Below are 24,148 nucleotides of genomic sequence, written 5' to 3'. Positions count from 1 at the left end.
TTTTCATGCAAATATACTGTATATAAATTTAAGACATGAAACTCAAAATGTTTCTTTCATGATTCAGGTAGATCATTCAATGTCAAACAAATTTCCAATTTACTTCTATTATCTAATTCGCTTTATTCTTTTGTATCCTTTGTTGAAGGAGCAGCAATGCACTACTGGGAGCTAGCTGACCACATTGGGGGAACCAGTGACAAGAGACTTATATGTGCAGCCACCAATCACCAGCTAGCTCGCAATACTGCCTTGCTGCTCCTGAACCTACCTGTGTATGCTTTTAAACAAAAGATACCAAATGAACAAAGCAAATTAGATAACAGAAGTAAATTGGAAAGTTGTTTAAAACTGCATACTCTATCTGAATAATAAAATAAATGCTTTCTGTTTTATGTCCCTTTAACGCTGTTTACATAGATATTGACAATAAGAGAAGATGCATATTTGTGCAGAACTCTGCTTTAGGGACTGTGTTCCCTGGTTAATTCGGACAACTCTTACAAACATATTCAAAATCTGGAAAGTGAGCTATTTCTGAAATAAAACAATATAATATCTAAACCTTTTTCTTTGTATTAGCATTCTTATTGGTGTATGGATTTCATTTTTAACAAAAATTAGGGGATTTAGAGTGTCCGTCCCTCAATTCTATACTTTAATTACGAGTGGCGTGCTAATTAGCGCTTTTGCTTGTGCGCTAACTGTTCTAGAAGTAAACTTTTTGCATGCGTTAGGTAGCGATTATATTACAAGTTAAAAGTGAAAAGTTATCGCTTTCCTGATGCATGAAAAAGCCATCCTTAGAATATCGTGTGTGCCATAACCTATTCCCCATAGAAGTCAATGGAGCAAAACAAGAGGGGAAAAACACCCTACCCGCGCTCTAACCCGGCATAAAAATATGAATATTTCACATTCCAATGTTCTTCACATACAAGAATATGTTTTATTTATTCATAAATACATATTTTTACATACTGTATATCTGATGCTAATTTGGTACAATTGGAAACTTTTTTAAAATTATATGCTCTGTCCTAACCACAAAAGAAAAATGTTGTTTTTTATATCCCTTTAAGGTAAATGAAGGATTACTAATTTGCCATCTCTAACAAAAGTAAAGATGTTTTGAAGCATATCATAAAGAGTGCAATTAAAAAGTGAAAGTTCTGATTTGTAAGACAATGTAATAGCTCAAATATTAACTCCATTACAAATATTTCATTCTAAAAAAAACGGAGAAAAAGGGTTTAGTACAGCTCTTTGAGCGCGTCGGAAGTAGCATATTACTGGTTGAAAGTAAAAGCATTCGCTTGAACACATTTCAATTTAATGTGCATCGGAATAGCACGACTTCAGAACTCTGGTTAACAAAAAAGTTGCACAAAACACATCAAAATTACATTTAAAAGAACAGTTACACTTCATAATGGTACTAAATAATAAAAATTATTTTTTAAAAATTGTAATAAAAAGTTATAAGGGCTCAAAGATATGACGTCTCAGGTGTTAGAAAAAAGTGCTGCTAAGGGCTTTAACATAGAGATACATATATATATATATATATATATATATATATATATATATATATATATATATATACATATATCCTATAATATAAAAGGCGAAGTGTGTTTGTCCGAAACTGTCATGCGCAGTAGAGACAGCGCAAGGACACACACACCTGGCCTTCAACACACTGACCTGGCATCTGGGCCTGGGAGGGGTGTAACGCGGTCAGTGTGGTGCGGGGTCGGGCGTGATGCGGGTGGGACCAGATGTGACGTGTGCGGGGACGTGCGGACGGGAGAGAGAAAGCTCAAAAGAAGGGGGATAGAGAGAGAGCAAAAGAGGGGGTAGAGAGAGAGGGAGAGAGACAGCAAAAGAGAGGGGGGAGGGAAAGCAAAAGAAAGGGGAGAGAGAGCAAAAAAGGGGAGATAGAGAGAGCAAAAGAGAGGGAGACCGCAAAACAGAGGGGGGAGAAAGGGGAGAGAGAGCAAAAGAGACGAGGGAGAGCGCAAAAGAGGGGAGAGAGAGGGGGGATAGAGAGAGAGCAAAAGAGAAGGGAAAGATAGAGAGAGAGCAAAAGAGGGGGGATAGAGAGAGAAAAAGAGAAGGAGAGAGACAGCAAAAGAGAGGGGGGAGGGAGAGCAAAAGAAAGGGAAGAGAGAGCCAAAGAGAGGGGGAGAGCAAAAGAGGGGAGACAGAGGGGGGATAGAGAGAGAGCAAAAGAGGGGAGATAGAGAGAGAGAAAAAGAGGGGGTATAGAGAGAGCAACAGAGGGGGGATAGAAAGAGCAAAAGAGAAGAAGAGAGACAGCAAAAGAGAGGGAGAGAGACAGCAAAAGAGAGGGGGAGAGACAGCAAAATAGAGGGGGGAGGGAGAGCAAAAGAAAGGGGTAGAGAGAGAGAGAGCAAAAGAGAGGGAGAGAGAGACAGCAAAAGAGAGGGGGAAGAAAGGGGAGAGAGACAGAAAAAGAGAGGGCAGAGAGAGCAAAAGAGAGGGGGGAGAGCGCAAAAGAGGGGCGAGAGAGAGAGCGCAAAAGAGAGGGGGAAAAGATAGGAGGGAAAAAGAGAGGAGGGGAGAGAGAGCAAAAGAAAGGGGGGAGAGCGCAAAAAGATAGGGGGAGAGAGAGAGCAAAAGAGAGGGGAGAGAGAGAGCACAAGAGCGGGGAGAAAGAGAGCAAAATAAAGAACGATAGAGAGAGCAAAAGAGGGGGATAGAGAGAGCAAAATAGGGGGATATAGAGAGCATAAGAGATGGGGAGAGAGAGAGAGAGAGAGAGAAAGAGAGGGGAGAGAGGGCAAAAAAGAGGGGGAGAGAGACAGCAAAAGAGAGGGGATAAAGAGAGCAAAAGAAAGGTGAGAAAGTGAGCAAAAGAGGGGGGATATAGAGAGCAAAAGAGGGGGATAGAGAGAGCAAAAGAGAGGGGGAGAGAGAGAGCATAAGAGAGGGGGGGAGAGAAAGAGAGAGCAAAGAGGGGGGATAGAGAGACAGCAAAAGAGATGTGGGGAGAGAGACAGCAAAAGAGATGTGGGGAGAGAGCAAAAGAAAGGGGGGGGGGAGAGAAAAAGCAAAAGTGGGGGATAGAGAGAGCAAAAGAGAGGGGAGAGAGAGCAAAAGAGAGGGGGAGAGAGAGCAAAAGAGAGGGGGGAGAGACAGCAAAAGAGAGGGAAGAGAGCAAAAGAGGGAGGATAAAGAGAGCAAAAGAGTGGGAGATAGACAGCAAAAGAGAGGGGGAGAGAGAGCAAAAGAGAGGGGGAGGGATAGAGACAGCAAAAGAGAGGGGGAGAGAGAGAGCAAAAGAGAGGGAGGAGAGCGCAAAAGAGAGGGAGGAAAAGAGAGGGGGAAAGAGAGAGCGAAATAGAGAGAGGGGGAAGAGAGAGAGCAAAAGAGAGGGAGAGAGAGCAAAAGAGAGGGGAGAGAGAGCAAAAGAGAGGGGGGAGAGAGAGCAAAAGAGAGAGAGGGGGAAAGAGAGCAGAAGAGAGGGGGGCAGAGAGAGCAAAAGAGAGGGGGATAGAGAGCAAGGGGTGGAACCGCGTACTGCAAAAAATGTCCGTGTACACAGGCTTTAGGACTTAAATATATATATATATATATATATATATACATATATACATACATGTCTAAATATTTATATGTATATATATATATAAATGTGTGTACATATGTATTTATGTGTTTATATGTGTATATAAGTACGCTTTCACTCATAATAACACTACCTAATAAAAAATATTGCACAAAAAAATATTACACAAAAAAGTTATAAGGGCTCAAAGATATGAGGTCTCAGGTGTTAGAAAAGAAGGGCAGGCATCTCTAAAGATGTATATGCATCCATATATATGAGTACATATGTTTATATATGTGTTTACAGACATATATACACATATAAACACATAAATACATATGTATACACACACACACACACACATATATATATATATATATATATATATGTGTGTGCATTGGAACCCTTTTCAGTCAAGTAGCTGAAAACATATAATATTCATATTTAAGAAAGTGTTTAACTGTATATGTACTGTAAATATTTCACATTCCAATGTTCACATAGGGGAATATTTGCTAAGTATTTTTAAATAGATGTTATATATATATATATATATATATATATATATATATACATACATATACCTACATATAATCATCCATATAAAGAGGTATAGATAAATATTTTACCAAAATGTGAAATATTTATATTTCATGTCAGGTTAGTGCACATGGTTAAATGCAATTGGGTTTACGAAAGTGAGGGCGTTAGTTTTTTTCCCCCACTTTTCGTGCTCCATTGAAGTCTATGGGGGAACATGTTAACATGGTCGCAATAGCTGAAGTTCAGCTTTTTGCGTGCGTTGGGTTAGCGCTTGAGCAAAAATATTTTACTTTTAGCTTGTAATACTCGAGACGCACAAAAAATTTCCATCTAGCGAAGTTAATGTGCAAGCGGGAGCACAAAGTACTCCTCCACTCGTAATTGAACCCAAAGTTTTTTAGAGAGAACGCTTCTGGAAAATATAAGGCTACAGTTTTGAATGGCTTTATTGAAACATGTCAAGTGGAATATACCATCAAGCTGGCTATTTTAGAACGGGAACGTTGTAGGGATTTTTTTTCAGTGAGATATTAGTTTCACAAATAAGTTTTTATTGAATAGAGGCCAATGTCTTCATGAACATAGTTTATAAAGTAAGTATGATTTTGGTGATAAACAGTAGACAGATTCAAACTCAGATCTAAATCATGGTTGCTCATGTTAAAAGGGACACTAAAGTCAAAATAAACTTTCATGAATCAGATAGAGCATGCAATTTTAATAAACTTTTACATTTATTTCCATTATCAATTTGTGCAGTCTTTTTGTATGCACACTTTCTGAGGCACCCGCTACTACTAAGCATGTACAAGAGTTCCTGTTATCAGGGCTGCCATCAGGGGGTGAAAGGGGTGACTCCTGTCAGGGGCCCACTGGGTCAGGGTGCCCCCTGAGGCAAGCACAACTATTATTATTTTTTTTATAATTTGGCCGCCACCAGAGGGCGCTACAGCTATTGGGCGTGGGAAATGTAATTACAAGTAGTAAAGCATTCACATTTGAGAGGATTTCTGAGTGTGCACTAAACCACTATGCACAGTGTAAGACAGATCACGGCAGATCACTTTCATTCACAGAGGAGGTAGGACTTACTAAGTAAATGTTTTTTATTTTTTTGTGCAATTTCGGATTGTAACTTCAGTGTGGCAGTTGTATGGTGGGGCCAGGGGTCCATAAAAAAAAAACATTTTTTTAGCAATATGGAGCAGTGTATTTATAATTATTTGACAATGCAATAGAAATTCTATATTTAAAACAATGCAGAAATGTTTCCTCCTCAATATACAAATGGTAGGTGCCCTTTTGGCAAATATGATATATATATATATATATATATATATATATATATATTACATTCCAGTTTACTGCCCCTTTATGCAAGGACTTTCTAGATGCCAGGAGGCATTTCATCTAAGATTTTTACATCTGCATAAAATGTTATACTCTCAGGCTTAGGCCTAGATTTGGAGTTCGGCGGTAGCCGTCAAAACCAGGCTCCTAACGCTGGTTTTGGCCGCCCGCTGGTATTTGGAGTCATTGATTAAAGGGTCTAACGCTCACTTTTCAGCCGCGACTTTTCCATACCGCAGATCCCCCTACGCCATTTGCGTATCCTATGTTTTCAATGGGATCTTTCTAACGCTGGTATTTAGAGTCGTTTCTGAAGTGAGCGTTAGAAATCTAACGACAAAACTCCAGCCGCCTGAAAATAGCAGGAGTTAAGAGCTTTCTGGCTAACGCCGGTTCATAAAGCTCTTAACTACTGTACCCTAAAGTACACTAACACCCATAAACTACCTATGTACCCCTAAACCGAGCTCCCCCCACATCGCCGCCACTCGATTAAAATTTTTAACCCCTAATCTGCCGACTGCCACCTACGTTATACTTATGTACCCCTAATCTGCTGCCCCTAACACCGCCGACCCCTGTATTACATTTATTAACCCCTAACCTGCCCCCCACAACGTCGCCGCCAGCTACTTAAAATAATTAACCCCTAATCTTCCGACCGCAAAGCGCCGCCACCTACGTTATCCCTATGTACCCCTAATCTGCTACCCCTAACACCGCCGACCCCTATATTATATTTATTAACCCCTAATCTGCCCCCCTCAACGTCGCCGACACCTGCCTACACTTATTAACCCCTAATCTGCCGAGCGGACCGCACCGCTACTATAATAAAGTTATTAACCCCTAATCCGCCTCACTAACCCTATCATAAATAGTATTAACCCCTAATCTGCCCTCCCTAACATCGCCGACACCTAACTTCAATTATTAACCCCTAATCTGACGACCGGAGCTCACCGCTATTCTAATAAATGTATTAACCCCTAAAGCTAAGTCTAACCCTAACACTAACACCCCCCTAACTTAAATATAATTTACATCTAACGAAATAAATTAACTCTTATTAAATAAATGATTCCTATTTAAAGCTAAATACTTACCTGTAAAATAAATCCTAATATAGCTACAATATAAATTATAATTATATTATAGCTATTTTAGGATTAATATTTATTTTACAGGCAACTTTGTAATTATTTTAACCAGGTACAATAGCTATTAAATAGTTAAGAACTATTTAATAGTTACCTAGTTAAAATAATAACAAATTTACCTGTAAAATAAATCCTAACCTAAGATATAATTAAACCTAACACTACCCTATCAATAAAATAATTAAATAAACTACCTACAATTACCTACAATTAACCTAACACTACACTATCAATAAATTAATTAAACACAATTCCTACAAATAAATACAATTAAATAAACTAGCTAAAGTACAAAAAATAAAAAAGAACTAAGTTACAAAAAATAAAAAAATATTTACAAACATAAGAAAAATATTACAACAATTTTAAACTAATTACACCTACTCTAAGCCCCCTAATAAAATAACAAAGACCCCCAAAATAAAAAATTCCCTACCCTATTCTAAATTAAAAAAGTTACAAGCTCTTTTACCTTACCAGCCCTGAACAGGGCCCTTTGCGGGGCATGCCCCAAGAATTTCAGCTCTTTTGCCTGTAAAAGAATAAATACAATACCCCCCCCCCAACATTACAACCCACCACCCACATACCCCTAATCTAACCCAAACCCCCCTTAAATAAACCTAACACTAAGCCCATGAAGATCTTCCTACCTTGTCTTCACCATCCAGGTTCACCGATCCGTCCTGAAGAGCTCCTCCGATGTCCTGATCCAAGCCCAAGCGGGGGGCTGAAGAGGTCCATGATCCGGTCAAAGTCTTCATCCAAGCGGGGCAGAAGAGGATCTTCCATCCGATTGAAGTCATCATCCAGGCGGCATCTTCTATGGTCTTCCATCCGGAGCGAAGCGGCAGGATCCTGAAGACCTCCAGTGCGGAACATCCATCCGGACCGACGACTGAACGACGAATGACTGTTCCTTTAAGGGACGTCATCCAAGATGGCGTCCCTCGAATTCCGATTGGCTGACAGGATTCTATCAGCCAATCGGAATTAAGGTAGGAATTTTCTGATTGGCTGATGGAATCAGCCAATCAGAATCAAGTTCAATCCAATTGGCTGATCCAATCAGCCAATCAGATTGAGCTCGCATTCTATTGGCTGATCGGAACAGCCAATAGAATGCGAGCTCAATCTGATTGGCTGATTGGATCAGCCAATCGGATTGAACTAGATTCTGATTGGCTGATTCCATCAGCCAATCAGAAAATTCCTACCTTAATTCCGATTGGCTGATAGAATCCTATCAGCCAATCGGAATTCGAGGGACGCCATCTTGGATGACGTCCCTTAAAGGAACAGTCATTCGTCGTTCAGTCGTCGGTCCAGATGGATGTTCCGCGCTGGAGGTCTTCAGGATCCTGCCGCTTCGCTCCGGATGGAAGACCATAGAAGATGCCGCCTGGATGATGACTTCAATCGGATGGAAGATCCTCTTCTGCCCCGCTTGGATGAAGACTTTGACCGGATCATGGACCTCTTCAGCCCCCCGCTTGGGCTTGGATCAGGACATCGGAGGAGCTCTTCAGGACGGATCGGTGAACCTGGATGGTGAAGACAAGGTAGGAAGATCTTCAGGGGCTTAGTGTTAGGTTTATTTAAGGGGGTTTTGGGTTAGATTAGGGGTATGTGGGTGGTGGGTTGTAATGTTGGGGGGGGTATTGTATTTATTCTTTTACAGGCAAAAGAGCTGAAATTCTTGGGGCATGCCCCGCAAAGGGCCCTGTTCAGGGCTGGTAAGGTAAAAGAGCTTGTAACTTTTTTAATTTAGAATAGGGTAGGGAATGTTTTATTTTGGGGGTCTTTGTTATTTTATTAGGGGGCTTAGAGTAGGTGTAATTAGTTTAAAATTGTTGTAATATTTTTCTTATGTTTGTAAATATTTTTTTATTTTTTGTAACTTAGTTCTTTTTTATTTTTTGTACTTTAGCTAGTTTATTTAATTGTATTTATTTGTAGGAATTGTGTTTAATTAATTTATTGATAGTGTAGTGTTAGGTTAATTGTAGGTAATTGTAGGTAGTTTATTTAATTATTTTATTGATAGGGTAGTGTTAGGTTTAATTATATCTTAGGTTAGGATTTATTTTACAGGTAAATTTGTTATTATTTTAACTAGGTAACTATTAAATAGTTCTTAACTATTTAATAGCTATTGTACCTGGTTAAAATAATTACAAAGTTGCCTGTAAAATAAATATTAATCCTAAAATAGCTATAATATAATTATAATTTATATTGTAGCTATATTAGGATTTATTTTACAGGTAAGTATTTAGCTTTAAATAGGAATCATTTATTTAATAAGAGTTAATTTATTTCGTTAGATGTAAATTATATTTAAGTTAGGGGGGTGTTAGTGTTAGGGTTAGACTTAGCTTTAGGGGTTAATACATTTATTAGAATAGCGGTGAGCTCCGGTCGTCAGATTAGGGGTTAATAATTGAAGTTAGGTGTCGGCGATGTTAGGGAGGGCAGATTAGGGGTTAATACTATTTATGATAGGGTTAGTGAGGCGGATTAGGGGTTAATAACTTTATTATAGTAGCGCTCAGGTCCGCTCGGCAGATTAGGGGTTAATAAGTGTAGGCAGGTGTCGGCGACATTGTGGGGGGCAGATTAGGGGTTAATAAATATAACATAGGGGTCGGCGGTGTTAGGGGCAGCAGATTAGGGGTACATAGGGATAACGTAGGTTGCAGCGGTTTACGGAGCGGCAGATTAGGGTTTAAAAAAAAAATGCAGGGGTCAGCGATAGCGGGGGCGGCAGATTAGGGGTTAATAAGTGTAAGGTTAGGGTGTTTAGACTCGGGGTACATGTTAGAGTGTTAGGTGCAGACGTAGGAAGTGTTTCCCCATAGAAAACAATGGAGCTGAACGCTGCTTTTTTGCAGGTGTTAGGTTTTTTTTCAGCTCAAACAGTCCCATTGTTTCCTATGGGAGAATCGTGCACGAGCACGTTTTTGAGGCTGGCCGCGTCCGTAAGCAACTCTGGTATTCAGAGTTGCATTTGCGGTACAAATGCTCTACGCTCCTTTTTTGGAGCCTAACGCAGCATTTGTTTGAACTCTCGATACCAGAGTTAAATTTATGGTGCGGCCAGAAAAAAGCCCGCGGAGCGTTAACAGCCCTTTTACCGCCAAACTCCAAATCTAGGCCTAAGATTGCTCAGTGTTTGATTTAAGACAGGTTAACTTAACACTGTTCAGTTTACACTACAGCTGACTTCATTTTCAAAATCCATAAGTACAGCTGACAGATGGGAACATTTGTACACCAGATTTAAAGTGGTGCTCTTGGTGGGGGAAAATGGGGGGTAAAAAAAAAAAACAGATGTCAACCTTTCAAAAGTACTTTTCTTCATCTATCCATTCTGACAGATCATTCATGTACAATTTTGAATTCACAGAAGTATTTTTGTTTGCACATTTACAAATATGATTCTTTAAAAAGTGATCTCCTAATTTCTGCTATTTTTTTTTATTATGCATGTAACACACTGTTGATTTAGGGGATGGCAATGTGCAGAAATGTAACTCCTGTAAGTGTTTCTGTGGGTGTCTGTGTTTATGTCTTTGTGCTCTTGTTGGTGTCACTATGAGTGTGTATGTATTTTTCTTTCTGTGGGTCTCTCTGTGAGGGTGGGTGTGTATGTCTTTGTGCATTTTCTGCGGATGTCTCTGTGAGGGTATGTGCGTATGTCTTTGTGCTTTTTCTGTGGGTGTCTCTGTGAAGGTGTGTATGTTTGTGTGTGTGTATATGTATGCGTATATGTATGCCTGTGTATTTTCTGTGGATGTCTCTGTGAGGGTGGGTGTGTATGTCGTTGTGTGTTTTCTGGGGGTGTCTCTGTGAAGGTGTGTATGTTTGTATGTACAACTGTGTTTTATTTGGATGCCTCTGTGAGGGTGGATGTGTATGTCTTTGTGTGTTTTCTTGGATGTCTCTGTGAGGGTATGAGTATATGTATTTGTGCATTTTCTATGGGTGTCTCTGTGAGGGTGTGTGTGTTTGTGTATGTATGTCTGTGTGTTTTCTTTGGGTGTCTCTGTGATGGTGTGTGCATATGTCTGTGTGTTTTCTGTGGGTGTCTCTGTGAGGGTGTGTATGTATGTCTTTGTGTGTTTTTTGTGGATATCTCAGTTATGGGGTGTGTATGTATGTCTGTGTGTTTTCTGTGGGTGGCTCTGTGTGTGTGTGTATGTTTTTGTGTTTTTTCTGTGGGTGTCTGTGTGAGGGTGTGTGTGTGTGTGTGTATGTCTATGTTTGTTTTCTGTGGATATCTCTGTGAGGGTGTGTGTGTATGTATGTCTTTGTGTGTTTTCTGTGGTTGCCTCTCTGTGTGTATGTCTTTGTGTGTTTTCTGAGGCTATCTCTGTGGGTGTTTCCTTAGGTGCATGTGCAAGTTTGTGTTTATGTGTGTGTTTGTCCATTGTCTGTTCCTTTTTAGAACATTTGACCTTACTACTGATTATTCACACCTTTCTACAGACTTTGAGACTAATGAGACCTTTCCGGAAGTCACCAATCCACCACTTAACCTTTAAATTATTGTTTAGGCAGTTCAGGGTCCTTCCTTTCAGCCACTGCATGCTGTTATCATCATATAGTTGGCATCTTCCTTGACAAAAAGATAATCAGAACTCCATATTTTGTCTTCTAAATCTCCTTTTTTGACAAAACTGTAGTCTCCCTCACTACTTGTCACGTCAATGTAAACAAGTGCTGAGTGTCTGTTTGGGTGTCTGTGTCTTAGTGTGTTTGTGTGTTTCTTTGCATATCTGCTAGAGTGTCTATATGTGAATCCTTATGTGTGAGTTTGTGTTTCAGTGTACTAGTGTGTCTGTGTTTGTGTGTTACTACTTTTACAACATTTCCAAGTTTGATTACACCAAAGAATAAAGTGCATATGCGTTTTAGTTTTAGTCACTTGGTCAAAAATTGCTTTTCAAAGCGGGGGGGACACACCTGATCAATGGTTAAATCAGGGGCCCCAAAATTTCTAGTGGCAGCCCTGCTTGTGAGCATGAAGGCTATAACTAAATTGACCAATAGTAGATCAGCTTTTATTCTGCTGACACTAAATATGTAGTATAGGTAGCTGAAAGTTATAAATCATTTTATAAAGACCCCTTACCTCGATAGTGATATCCTCTCTCTGTGACCCCATGTTTGACCTTCATATGCCTGGTAAGATTTCCTTTCAATGTGAATTTGCTGGCGCAGTAACTGCATTTGAACGGCTTGCTGTCTGAGTGAAGGTGCATATGGCCCATTAAATTGTGCATTCGATTAAATTCCTTTCCACACAGCTGTCAAAATAACATCACATTTACAATAGAATTAATGTCTGAAGCCTATAGTTTTTAAGTATAGATTATTTTAAGTTCTAATAACATAATTGTGGAGGTACCAAAGATTTAAGACTAAGAAACCAAGGAATCAATTAATATGATGCAGTTATATAAAAATTAAAATCCTGTAAATTTATTAGCCTATGTATTTGTCAAAATTACTTAGGATTAGATTACAAGTGGGGCGCTAATTTAATGTGCGCCCATAAACAGGCAAAATTGCCCGTTAACGGGCGCACGTTAAATAACCAGCCATTAGGAGTGGCTGGTTAATGTGACCGCAAGCTTGCGGTAGCATTTTGCACTAGACTTCATTAACCAGAAGTCAGACTTCTGGTTGAAGCAATAAATGTCCCCCAATTACCCCAAAATAAAGTGTAGTGTTCCTTTAAAAAAAAAAAAAAAATATATATGAGCATTTTTTTTTAAAATTAAATAACTGTACAAAACAGTTATAAGGGGTTAAAGTGAGTGGATGTGAGGTGTTAAAAAAACAACGCACTAAAAAGGTCTATGGGGACTGTGTTTTAACTGTTAATATATACAGTATGTATATGCTTATATTCATATATATTTATATATTAATACATGTATATATACACATATAAACACATAAATATATATGTATATATTCATATACATATATATTTAAACTTTGCTGCCCAGTGCTGCGCAACTTACCCCCTTCACTGCGCTAGGTTCCCTGCCTATGGGCATCAGAACGAGGCTCCCATTGGAGCCTATGGAAGCGCGCTTTCGTGGGGATGCGTTCTCATTGTGCTTTACTTCTAATACCAATGCACATTTGCGTGCGCTGGTATTATGAGTAGAGCGCAAATATCGAGCTTGCAAAGCGCAATTTTGCGCTCCCCTCGTAATCTGGCCCTTTATGTGTGTCAATTTAAGATGGCTTGGGATCTTTAGGGGAAATTTTATCAAGCTGCATTTGAAGCTTTTGAGACTTTCGGGTGCAGGCAGCAGAAACTGCTTCTTTAGCTTTCTTCACCACCTTAGAAGTAGCGAGATATATAACCTGAAGCTTGTTTAGGGTGATTGACATGCCCTGCTCTTGTGGGAGAATAAGGGGGAGGTGATATAATATTGAACAAGGAAGCTTTTCTGCAATGGTAAATTTTGCTACAAGATGCTGCACCCCAAGTGCCGATTGCGGGCGCGGTTGACTACTTGAGGATGTATCCACCTGCAATCTTGATAAACTTTACTGTTAGTCCCAATTTTTTCAGCCTTCAACTCCGCTTGAAGTAAGCTTTTTGTGTACGTCAGACAGCTCTCGTATTACAAGTTGAAAGTAAACTGTTTTTGCTCACGTGCTAACCCTTTGCACGCAAAAAGCTGAAGTTAGAATATTGCAAATATGATAACATATTCCCCCAAAAAAGTCAATAGAGCAAAATAAAATATGGAAAAAAACACACTACTTGCGCACAAACCCGATTGTATATTTTCAAGTGTGCTAACTTGAAATGAAAATATTAACATTTCACATTCCAATGTTCTATTTATTCATAAATATATATATATATATATATATATATACATGATTAAATATAGATATATATATATATATATATATATATATATATATATATATATATATATATATATATATTTATAAATACTTAGGACATATTCCCTTATGTGAAGAACATTGGAATGTGAAATATTTACAGTAAATACACAGTATAATACTTTATTTAATATGAATATTGCATAAATATGTTTTTACTTGTTTTTATCTACTTGACTGCAAAGGGCTCCAATGCACTTATATATATGTATATGTCTATGTATGTGTACATATTTATTTATGTGTTTATATACTGTATGTCTATAAATACATATATACACATATAAATACATATGTACACATATAAATACATAAATACATATATACACATATAAATAGATATATACACATATAAATACATAAATACATATGTACACATATAAATACATAAATACATATGTACACATATAAATACATAAATACATATGTACACATATAATTACATAAATACATATATACACATATAAATGCATATATACACATATAAATACATAAATACATATATACACATATAAATACATAAATACATATGTACACATATAAATACATAAATACATATGTACACATATAAATACATAAATACATATGTACACACATATAAACACAGATAAATACATACATATACATATTTAGACAAAGCCCTTTGCCTGTCTTTTTTTCTAGCACCTGAATTCTTATATCTTTGAACACTTATAATTTATAACTATTTTGTGCAATATTTTTTTGAGGATGCGGTAATCATTGTAGCATAGATCACAATTGCGCTCAAGTGATCACATTTACTTTCAACTTGTAATACAAGCGATAAACCCGACGCATGCAGACACCCACAATAAACCCCTTTCTGCTTGCGTGTAACTGTTAAAGTGCCACTTTATGGGGATACCTGATAATAAGCTAAAAATGTATTGTTAAGTATTGAGAATTTGAAATTTGATTAGCCGATTTTGATCACATCATCTGCAGCTTTTAAAGGTACATGAAATCCAAACATTTTATTTCACGATTCAGATAGCACTTGCAATTTTAACCAACTTTCTAATTTACTTCTATTATTAAATTTTATTACATTTTCTTTGTTCTCTTTGGTATCTTTTGTTGAGAAGCAGGTAGGCAAGCTCAGGAGCACTATATGGCAGCAGTTTTGCAAGAAAGTTATCCTTTTGCAAGAGCACTAGATTTGGCAACTAAGCATGCATCCCTGCTTTTCAACAAAAGATACCAAAAGAATGAAGAAGAATCGATAATAGAAGTAAATTAGAAAGTTGTTTAAAAGTGCATGCTCTATCTGAACCATGAAAATAAATATTGGGGTTTCATGTCCCTTTAACCAGCCTAATCATGTTTAAAATTAAAATACAAGCTACAAATCATCTCTTTAATCTCCATAAAATTAAAGCGGGGGATTGGGTGGGTTTTAGAGTAGGGTTGGGTGTGTGGGTGGTGGGTTTTAATGTTGGGGGGGTATTGTCTTTTTTTTTTACAGGTAAAAGAGCTGATTACTTTGGGGCAATGCCCCGCAAAAGGCCCTTTTAAGGGCTATTTGTAATTTAGTATAGGGTAGGGATTTTTATTATTTTGGGGGGCTTTTTTATTTTATTAGGGGGATTAGAGTAGGTGTAATTAGTTTAAAATTCTTGTAATTATTTTATTTTTTTCTGTAATTTAGTGGGGGGGGGTTTTCGTACTTTAGTTTATTTTATTTAATTGTAGGTAATTTAGTAAATTAATTTAATGATAGTGTAGTGTTAGGTGTAATTGTAATTTAGGTTAGGTTTTATTTTACAGGTAAATCTGTATTTATTTAAGCTAGGTAGTTATTAAATAGTTAATAACTATTTAGTAACTATTCTACCTAGTTAAAATAAATACAAAGTTGCCTGTAAAATAAAAATAAACCCTAAGCTAGCTACAATGTAACTATTAGTTATATTGTAGCTATCTTAGGCCTAGATTTGGAGTTTGGCGGTAGCCGTGAAAACCAGCGTTAGAGGCTTCTAACGCTGGTTTTAGGCTACCTCCGGTATTTGGAGTCACTCAAAAAAGGGTCTAACGCTCACTTTTCAGCCGCGACTTTTCCATACCGCAGATCCCCTTACGTCAATTGCGTATCCTATCTTTTCAATGGGATTTTTCTAACTCCGGTATTTAGAGTCGTGGCTGAAGTGAGCGTTAGAATTCTAACGACAAAACTCCAGCCGCAGAAAAAAGTCAGTAGTTAAGAGCTTTCGGGGCTAACGCCGGTTCATAAAGCTCTTAACTACTGTACTCTAAAGTACACTAACACCCATAAACTACCTATGTACCCCTAAACCGAGGCCCCCCCACATCGCCGCCACTCGATTAAATTTTTTTAACCCCTAATCTGCCGACCGCCACCTACGTTATCCTTATGTACCCCTAATCTGCTGCCCCTAACACCGCCGACCCCTATATTATATTTATTAACCCCTAACCTGCCCCCCACAACGTCGCAGCCAGCTACCTACAATAATTAACCCCTAATCTGCCGACCGCAAAGCGCCGCTACTTAAATTATCCTTATGTACCCCTAATCTGCTGCCCCTAACACCGCCGACCCCTATATTATATTTATTAACCCCTAATCTGCCCCCCTCAACGTCGCCTCCACCTGCCTACATTTATTAACCCCTAATCTGCCGAGCGGACCGCACCGCTACTATAATAAAGTTATTAACCCCTAATCCGCCTCACTAACCCTATAATAAATAGTATTAACCCCTAATCTGCCCTCCCTAACATCGCCGACACCTAACTTCAATTATTAACCCCTAATCTGCCGACCGGAGCTCACCGCTATTCTAATAAATGTATTAACCCCTAAAGCTAAGTCTAACCCTAACACTAACACCCCCCTAACTTAAATATAATTTAAATCTAACGAAATTAATTAACTCTTATTAAATAAATTATTCCTATTTAAAGCTAAATACTTACCTGTAAAATAAATCCTAATATAGCTACAATATAAATTATAATTATATTATAGCTATTTTAGGATTAATATTTATTTTACAGGTAACTTTGTATTTATTTTAACCAGGTACAATAGCTATTAAATAGTTAAGAACTATTTAATAGCTAAAATAGTTAAAATAATTACAAAATTACCTGTAAAATAAATCCTAACCTAAGTTACAATTAAACCTAACACTATACTATCATTAAATTAATTAAATAAAATACCTACAATTACCTACAATTAAACCTAACACTACACTATCAATACATTAATTAAATACAATACCAACAAATAACTACAATGAAATAAACTAACTAAAGTACAAAAAATAAAAAAGAACTAAGTTACAAAAAATAAAAAAATATTTACAAACATAAGAAAAATATTACAACAATTTGAAACTAATTACACCTACTCTAAGCCCCCTAATAAAATAACAAAGACCCCCAAAATAAAAAATGCCCTACCCTATTCTAAATTACTAAAGTTCAAAGCTCTTTTACCTTACCAGCCCTGAACAGGGCCCTTTGCGGGGCATGCCCCAAGAAGTTCAGCTCTTTTGCCTGTAAAAAAAACATACAATACCCCCCCCCAACATTACAACCCACCACCCACATACCACTAATCTAACCCAAACCCCCCTTAAATAAACCTAACACTAAGCCCCTGAAGATCATCCTACCTTGTCTTCACCTCACCGGGTATCACCGATCGGTCCTGGCTCCAAAATCTTCATCCAACCCAAGCGGGGGCTGGCGATCCATCATCCGGTGGCTGAAGAGGTCCAGAAGAGGCTCCAAAGTCTTCATCCTATCCGGGAAGAAGAGTAGATCCAGACCGGCAACTATCATCTTCCAAGCGGCATCTTCTATCTTCATCCGATGAGGACCGGCTCCATCCTGAAGACCTCCACCGCGGACCCATCTTCATCCGGCGACGTCCAACTAAAGAATGACGTCATTTTTTATTAGGGGGCTTAGAGTAGGTGTAATTAGTTTAAAATTGTTGTAATATTTTTCTTATGTTTGTAAATATTTTTTTATTTTTTGTAACTTAGTTCTTTTTTATTTTTTTGTACTTTAGTTAGTTTATTTCATTGTAGTTATTTGTAGGTATTGTATTTAATTAATGTATTGATAGTGTAGTGTTAGGTTTAATTGTAGGTAATTGTAGGTATTTTATTTAATTAATTTAATGATAGTATAGTGTTAGGTTTAATTGTAACTTAGGTTAGGATTTATTTTACAGGTAATTTTGTAATTATTTTAACTATTTTAGCTATTAAATAGTTCTTAACTATTTAATAGCTATTGTACCTGGTTAAAATAAATACAAAGTTACCTGTAAAATAAATATTAATCCTAAAATAGCTATAATATAATTATAATTTATATTGTAGCTATATTAGGATTTATTTTACAGGTAAGTATTTAGCTTTAAATAGGAATAATTTATTTAATAAGAGTTAATTAATTTCGTTAGATTTAAATTATATTTAAGTTAGGGGGGGTGTTAGTGTTAGGGTTAGACTTAGCTTTAGGGGTTAATACATTTATTAGAATAGCGGTGAGCTCCGGTCGGCAGATTAGGGGTTAATAATTGAAGTTAGGTGTCGGCGATGTTAGGGAGGGCAGATTAGGGGTTAATACTATTTATTATAGGGTTAGTGAGGCGGATTAGGGGTTAATAACTTTATTATGATAGCGGTGCGGTACGCTCGGCAGATTAGGGGTTAATAAGTGTAGGCAGGTGGAGGCGACGTTGTGGGGGGCAGATTAGGGGTTAATAAATATAATATAGGGGTCGGCGGTGTTAGGGGCAGCAGATTAGGGGTACATAAGGATAATGTAAGTAGCGGCGGTTTACGGAGCGGCAGATTAGGGGTTAAAAATAATATGCAGGGGTCAGCGATAGCGGGGGCGGCAGATTAGGGGTTAATAAGTGTAAGGCTAGGGGTGTTTAGACTCGGGGTACATGTTAGGGTGTTAGGTGCAGACGTAGGAAGTGTTTCCCCATAGCAAACAATGGGGCTGCGTTAGGAGCTGAACGCGGCTTTTTTGCAGGTGTTAGGTTTTTTTTCAGCTCAAACAGCCCCATTGTTTCCTATGGGGGAATCGTGCACGAGCACGTTTTTGAGGCTGGCCGCGTCCGTAAGCAACTCTGGTATCGAGAGTTGAAGCTGCGTTAAATATGCTCTACGCTCCTTTTTTGGAGCCTAACGCAGCCTTTATGTGGACTCTCAATACCAGAGTTATTTTTATGGTGCGGCCAGAAAAAAGCCAGCGTTAGCTACGCGGGTCCTTACCGACAAAACTCTAAATCTAGCAGTTAGGGTTTAATTTATAGGTAAGTATTTAGTTTTAAATAGGAATAATTTATTTAATTGTAGCAATTTTATTTCGTTTTATTTAAATTATATTTAAGTTAGGGGGGTTAGACTTAGGGTTAGACTTAGGTTTTGGGGTTAATAAATTTAATATAGTAGCGGCGATGTTGGGGTCGGCAAATTAGGGGTTAATAAATGTAGGTAAGTGTCGGCGATGTTAGGGACAGCAGATTAGGGGTTAATAAAATTTAACTCGTGTTTGCGAGGCGGGAGTGCAGCTGTTTAGGGGGTTAATATATTTATTAAAGTGGCGGCAATGTCCGGTCGGCAGATTAGGGGTTAAAAAATTTATTTAAGTGTTTGCAATGTGGGGGGGGGGGGCTTGGTTTATGGGTTAATAGGTAGTTTATGGGTGTTAGTGTACTTTTTAGCACTTTAGTTAAGAGTTTTATGTTACGGCGTTAGCCTAAATGCGGTAGGAGTCTTGACAGGAGAGGGTGTACCGCTCACTTTCTCCAAGACTCATAGGAAAATCCCATTGAAAAGATAGGATACTCAATTGACGTAAAGGGATTTGCGGTAAGCTCGAGTCGCGGAATAAAAGTGAGCGGTACACCTGTACCTGCCAGACTCGTAATACCGGCGGGCGTTAAAAAGCTGCGTTGGGACCTCTCAACGCTGCTTTTTGAGGCTAACACAAGACTCGTAATCTAGGTGTAAATTTGGGTGGTGGCTAAAGTATGAGATATTGATATATATGTTATTTAAAAAAATTAGAAATAGAGTGACTTACAGACAGTGAGAAACATGATGAGTTTTTCTGTTTAACTCTTTATGTTCACATAAACCATGTATAAATCCTCCTTACAAGAAAAGTGGCATTTTTCATTTTTCATTTTTTAGTAGTTGTTTTTAACCATTGCTGTGAGACACAAGTAGTGAAATTGGAAGCATGCAGAGAGGTACAAAGGCCTCTGCAACGCTGTCTTCCCTTTTCAGTCTCTGTATATTAGAAGGGTGTTCCTTTCCTCCAAAAGCCAAAAGCCAGAGAGAGAGAAAACGAGAATAAAAATGACTGTAAAGTGTTCAAAAGGACCGTGAGAAAACAGGAAGCCTTGAAAAGTACAAGAGAAAGCAAGATGAAATCTATTTGCAAAGCATTCCCATAGGACATGTGAACTATTGTTATGAAGGTGGCTAAGGCAGTAATATCCTTCCTTGTTCTTCTGAAGAGGTGTGTGCCAGAAGTCTGCTATCTGGTCATTGCCTTAATCATACTGAACATCGGCCAAAATAAGTCAACGCCACCAAACTCCTTTGAGTTCTATGCCATGTTGGCAGGGGGTATCGCTAAACCAAAACATATTTCATTTGTTCTCGCTCCATTATTTTAAGATGAAAGTAATCCATACAATGTCATACAAATAAAGTGTCACATCCCACCAGAGAGGTGTACTTATTGTACGGGAGGGTTCCCATTTCTATTTTTCTATTTCCTACAAATAATATACACTAGATTCCAATTTTGTAAGACACTACACAGTGGGTTACTAAAGTACAAAATGTTTATTTTCTTTTTAGATATTTAATCAAAATAACACATTTTATTATTTTAATCTAATGATGTCTTATCCCTTAAAGGGATATGCTAACTGTAAGCTGAATCACTTGGAAGTGATGCTGCATATATAAAGCTGACCAGAAAATATCACATGAACATCAACACTGAAAACCGCTCATCTGCAGCTAATAAAGGGACATGAAACCCAAACAATGTATTTCACAAATCTGATAGAGCAGAATATTTTAAACAACTTTCCAATTTACTTCTATTTTCAAATGTGCATCCTTCTTTTAGTATCCTTTGTTGAAGAAGCAGCAATGCACTACTGGGAGCTAGCTGAATACATCAGGTGCCAATGACAAGAGGCATATATGTGCAGTCACAAGTCAGCAGCTAGCTCCCAGTAGTGCATTGCAGCTCCTGAGCCTACCTAGTTATGTTTTTCAACAAAGAATACCAAGTTAATGAAGCAAACTATATAACAGAAGTAAATTGGAAAATTGTTTAACATTGTGTGATCTAGCTGAATAATAAAAGTTTCATTTTGACCATATTGTCCGGTCCCCTTAAGAATCGATTATGGATGCCTGAGCCACAACTAACAAAGAAGTGTGTATCTCAGTGAAATCCAGTGCGATTAGGGCAAAATCCCACAAGATCACAGAAAAGTTTAAGCACTGATAATACTGATCTGCTGCATGTATTTTTTTCCCCTTGAAGAGATGCTGAATGGTGTAACTGATCATAGGACTGGTGCTCTGGTGAGTCGGCCTTTTTCTTTTTTAAATAAAGAGAAACCCATGTATACATCATTTAAAAAGTTTCTCTTTCTCAGAGTTGTATTGGGGATAATAAGAATGTATGTTGAATAATGTCCCTTTAAGGATGTATGTATATTTTCAAATATAGTCCTGGCCAAAAGAATGACACAAATATTAATTTCACAGGTCTGCTGCTTCAGTGTTTTAAGATCTTCAGATGTTACTATAATATACTGAAGTATAATTACAAACATTTCATAAGTGTCAAAGGCTTTTATTGACAATTGCATTAAGTTTATGCAAAGAGTCAATATTTACAGTGTTGACCCTTCTTTTTCAAGACTTCAGCAATTTGCCCTGTTATGCTGTCAATCAACTTCTGGGCCACATCCTGACGGATGGCAGCCCATTCTTGCATAATCAATGCTTGGAGTTTGTCAGAATATGTGGGAGGGGGTTCACCTGCCTCTTTAGGATTGACCACAAGTTCTTAATGGGATTAAGGTCTGGGGAGTTTCCTGGCCATGGACCCAAAATGTCGATGTTTTGTTATCCCAAACAACTTAGTTATCACTTTTGTCTTATGGCAAAGTTCACCATCATGCTGGAAAAGGCATTGTTTGTCACTAAACTATTCTTGGATGGTTGGGAGAAGTTGCACTTGGAGGATGTTTTTGGACCATTCTTTATTCATGGCTGTGTTCTTAGCCAAAAATGTGAGTGAGACCAATCCCTTGGCTGAGAAGCAACCCCACACATGAATGGTCTCAGGATGCTTTTATTGTTGGCATGACACAGGACTGATGGTAGCGCTCAACTTTTCTTCTCCGGACAAGGTTTTTTCCGGATGCCCAAAACAATTGGAAAGAGGATTCATTAGAGAAAATTACTTTACCCCAGTCCTCAGCAGTCCAATCCCTGTACATTTTGCAGAATATCAGTCTGTCCCTGATGTTTTTCCTGGAGAGAAGTGGCTTCTTTGTTGTCCTTCTTGACACCAGGCCATTCTCCAAAAGTCTTCGCCTCACTGTGCGTGAAGATGCACTTACACCTGCCTGCTGCCATTCCTGAGCAAGCTCTGCATTCGTGGTGCCCCAATCCCGCAGCTGAATCAACTTTAGGAGACAGTCCTGGCGCTTGCTGGACTTTCTTGGGCACCCTGAAGCCTTCTTCACAATAATTGAACCTCTTTCCTTGAAGTTCTTGATGATCCGATTAATGGTTGATTTAGGTGCAATCTTAGTAGCAGCAATACCCTTGCCTGTGAATCCCTTTTTATGCAAAGCAATGATGACTGCATGTGTTTCCTTGCAGGTAAACATGGTTAACAGAGGAAGAACAATTACTTCAAGCACCACCCTCCTTTTAAAGCTTCTAGTCTGTTATTCTAACTTAATCAGTATGACAGAGTGGTCTCTAGCCTTGTCCTCGTCAACACTGACACCTGTTTTAATGAGATAATCACTGACATGATGTCAGCTGGTCCTTTTGTGGCTGAAATGAAGGGGAAATATTTTTTTAGGGATTAAGTTAATTTTCATGCCAAAGAGGGACTTTGCAATTAATTGCAATTGATTTGATCACTCTTAATAACATTCTGTAGTATATGCAAATTGCCATCATAAAAAATGAGGCAGCAGACTTTGTGAAAATGAAAATTTGTGTCATTCTTAAAACTTTTGGCCAGGACTGTAGAAACAACACAATCAGAACAAATAAATGAAGTACTGATGACAGAGAAATGCTTAGATTTGTAACCATGGTGTTTTGCAATATGTAGTCGATACCATATTTTTTATATTTGGAGTATGTCCATTAGATGCTGTTTTATAATAATAGCTTGTTACAGTGGTTGTTACTTTTCATTGTATCAGTATATAATAACATAGAGCCATTACAAGTCACTTGCAAAAAGTATGCAAGCTGTATTGGACGTAGACATCACGAGTGTGCAATCCACACTGCTAGTATTTTTGAGCTGGTATGACAAGGCCATAGTTAATATTTATTAAGCTGAATGGTGCAGGTGCTTAATTTCCCTCAGAAAATAGATTTCTATGAGGGCCTGGACTAACATTTCTGTCAGACAAATGCTTAAGCACAAAGCCAATGGCGCACAGAAATTCCGCCCAAGTAGTAGAATTTTCCCTTATACCTTCCATGTCCACTTAATTGACGACTTAATACAAGCACAATGAGCGCACTGCTATCGCTTCCTATTGAAGGTATAAGGTGCACTACATAAGTATTAGGTGGGATTTGGTTAAAGATTTTAAACCATTTTTAATACGCGATTGTGGCCTAGATTACAAGTGGAGCCTTATTGATAGCTCAGGGTGCGCTATCTATATCACGACCCTGCTTTAAAAATAGCCCATAATCTGGTTATTACAAGTGAATGGCAAAATAGTTTTTCCAGAGATTGTAAGCGTGTCTAACTTTTTTAGTGCTTCCTACTTTCAATAGATAGTGTGGTGCGCTAACATCATTTTTATTATAAGTGGTGACTTATGTCTTAAGCACCTGAAAACCTGAAGTAAAGTTTTAGGGCTAGAATTATAGTATAACACATATTAAATGTAATATATATATATTTTTATGAATTTAAAAGGATATGGTGGGATACGGCAAGATGTTGGACTGGGAAAATATAGTTTAAGACTTTGTGAAAAACTCTACTATTTCTTCTTATCTTTAGCACACCTTCGGCTTAGCACAGCTTCAGGTTAGGGCACCTTTTGGTTAGATGAGGGATTTAGCACGGCCACTCTATGTGACCTTCAAATGTTGGTGCGCACAAGACTTTCACTTGACTTAAGCGCTAACACTTGTAATATGCAAGAAAAATTGTAGCACTATGGATTGCGCTCTAGGGATGTTAGTACAACATAGCACTACCATTATTACACTCCACTTGTAATCTAGGCCTGTGCGTTATTGTT

The 24,148-nt window shown here is 38.0% G+C and overlaps 1 protein-coding gene across 1 annotated transcript in view; it reads right to left on the bottom strand.

Moving 5' to 3' along the window:
* Positions 1-24,148, bottom strand: part of ZNF366 (zinc finger protein 366) — a 107,113-nt gene that overhangs the window by 2,436 nt on the left and 80,529 nt on the right. The window contains exon 4 of the mRNA XM_053701435.1: positions 11,768-11,942. Within this exon, the coding sequence (XP_053557410.1) occupies positions 11,768-11,942 (175 nt within the window). The remainder of the gene's footprint in view (positions 1-11,767; positions 11,943-24,148) is intronic.

Source organism: Bombina bombina, chromosome 2 (genome assembly GCF_027579735.1).
Source record: "Bombina bombina isolate aBomBom1 chromosome 2, aBomBom1.pri, whole genome shotgun sequence".
NCBI lineage: Eukaryota > Metazoa > Chordata > Amphibia > Anura > Bombinatoridae > Bombina > Bombina bombina.
The sequence above is the reverse complement of the archived record's forward strand: the minus strand, read 5'-3'. Positions and strand labels throughout refer to the sequence as shown.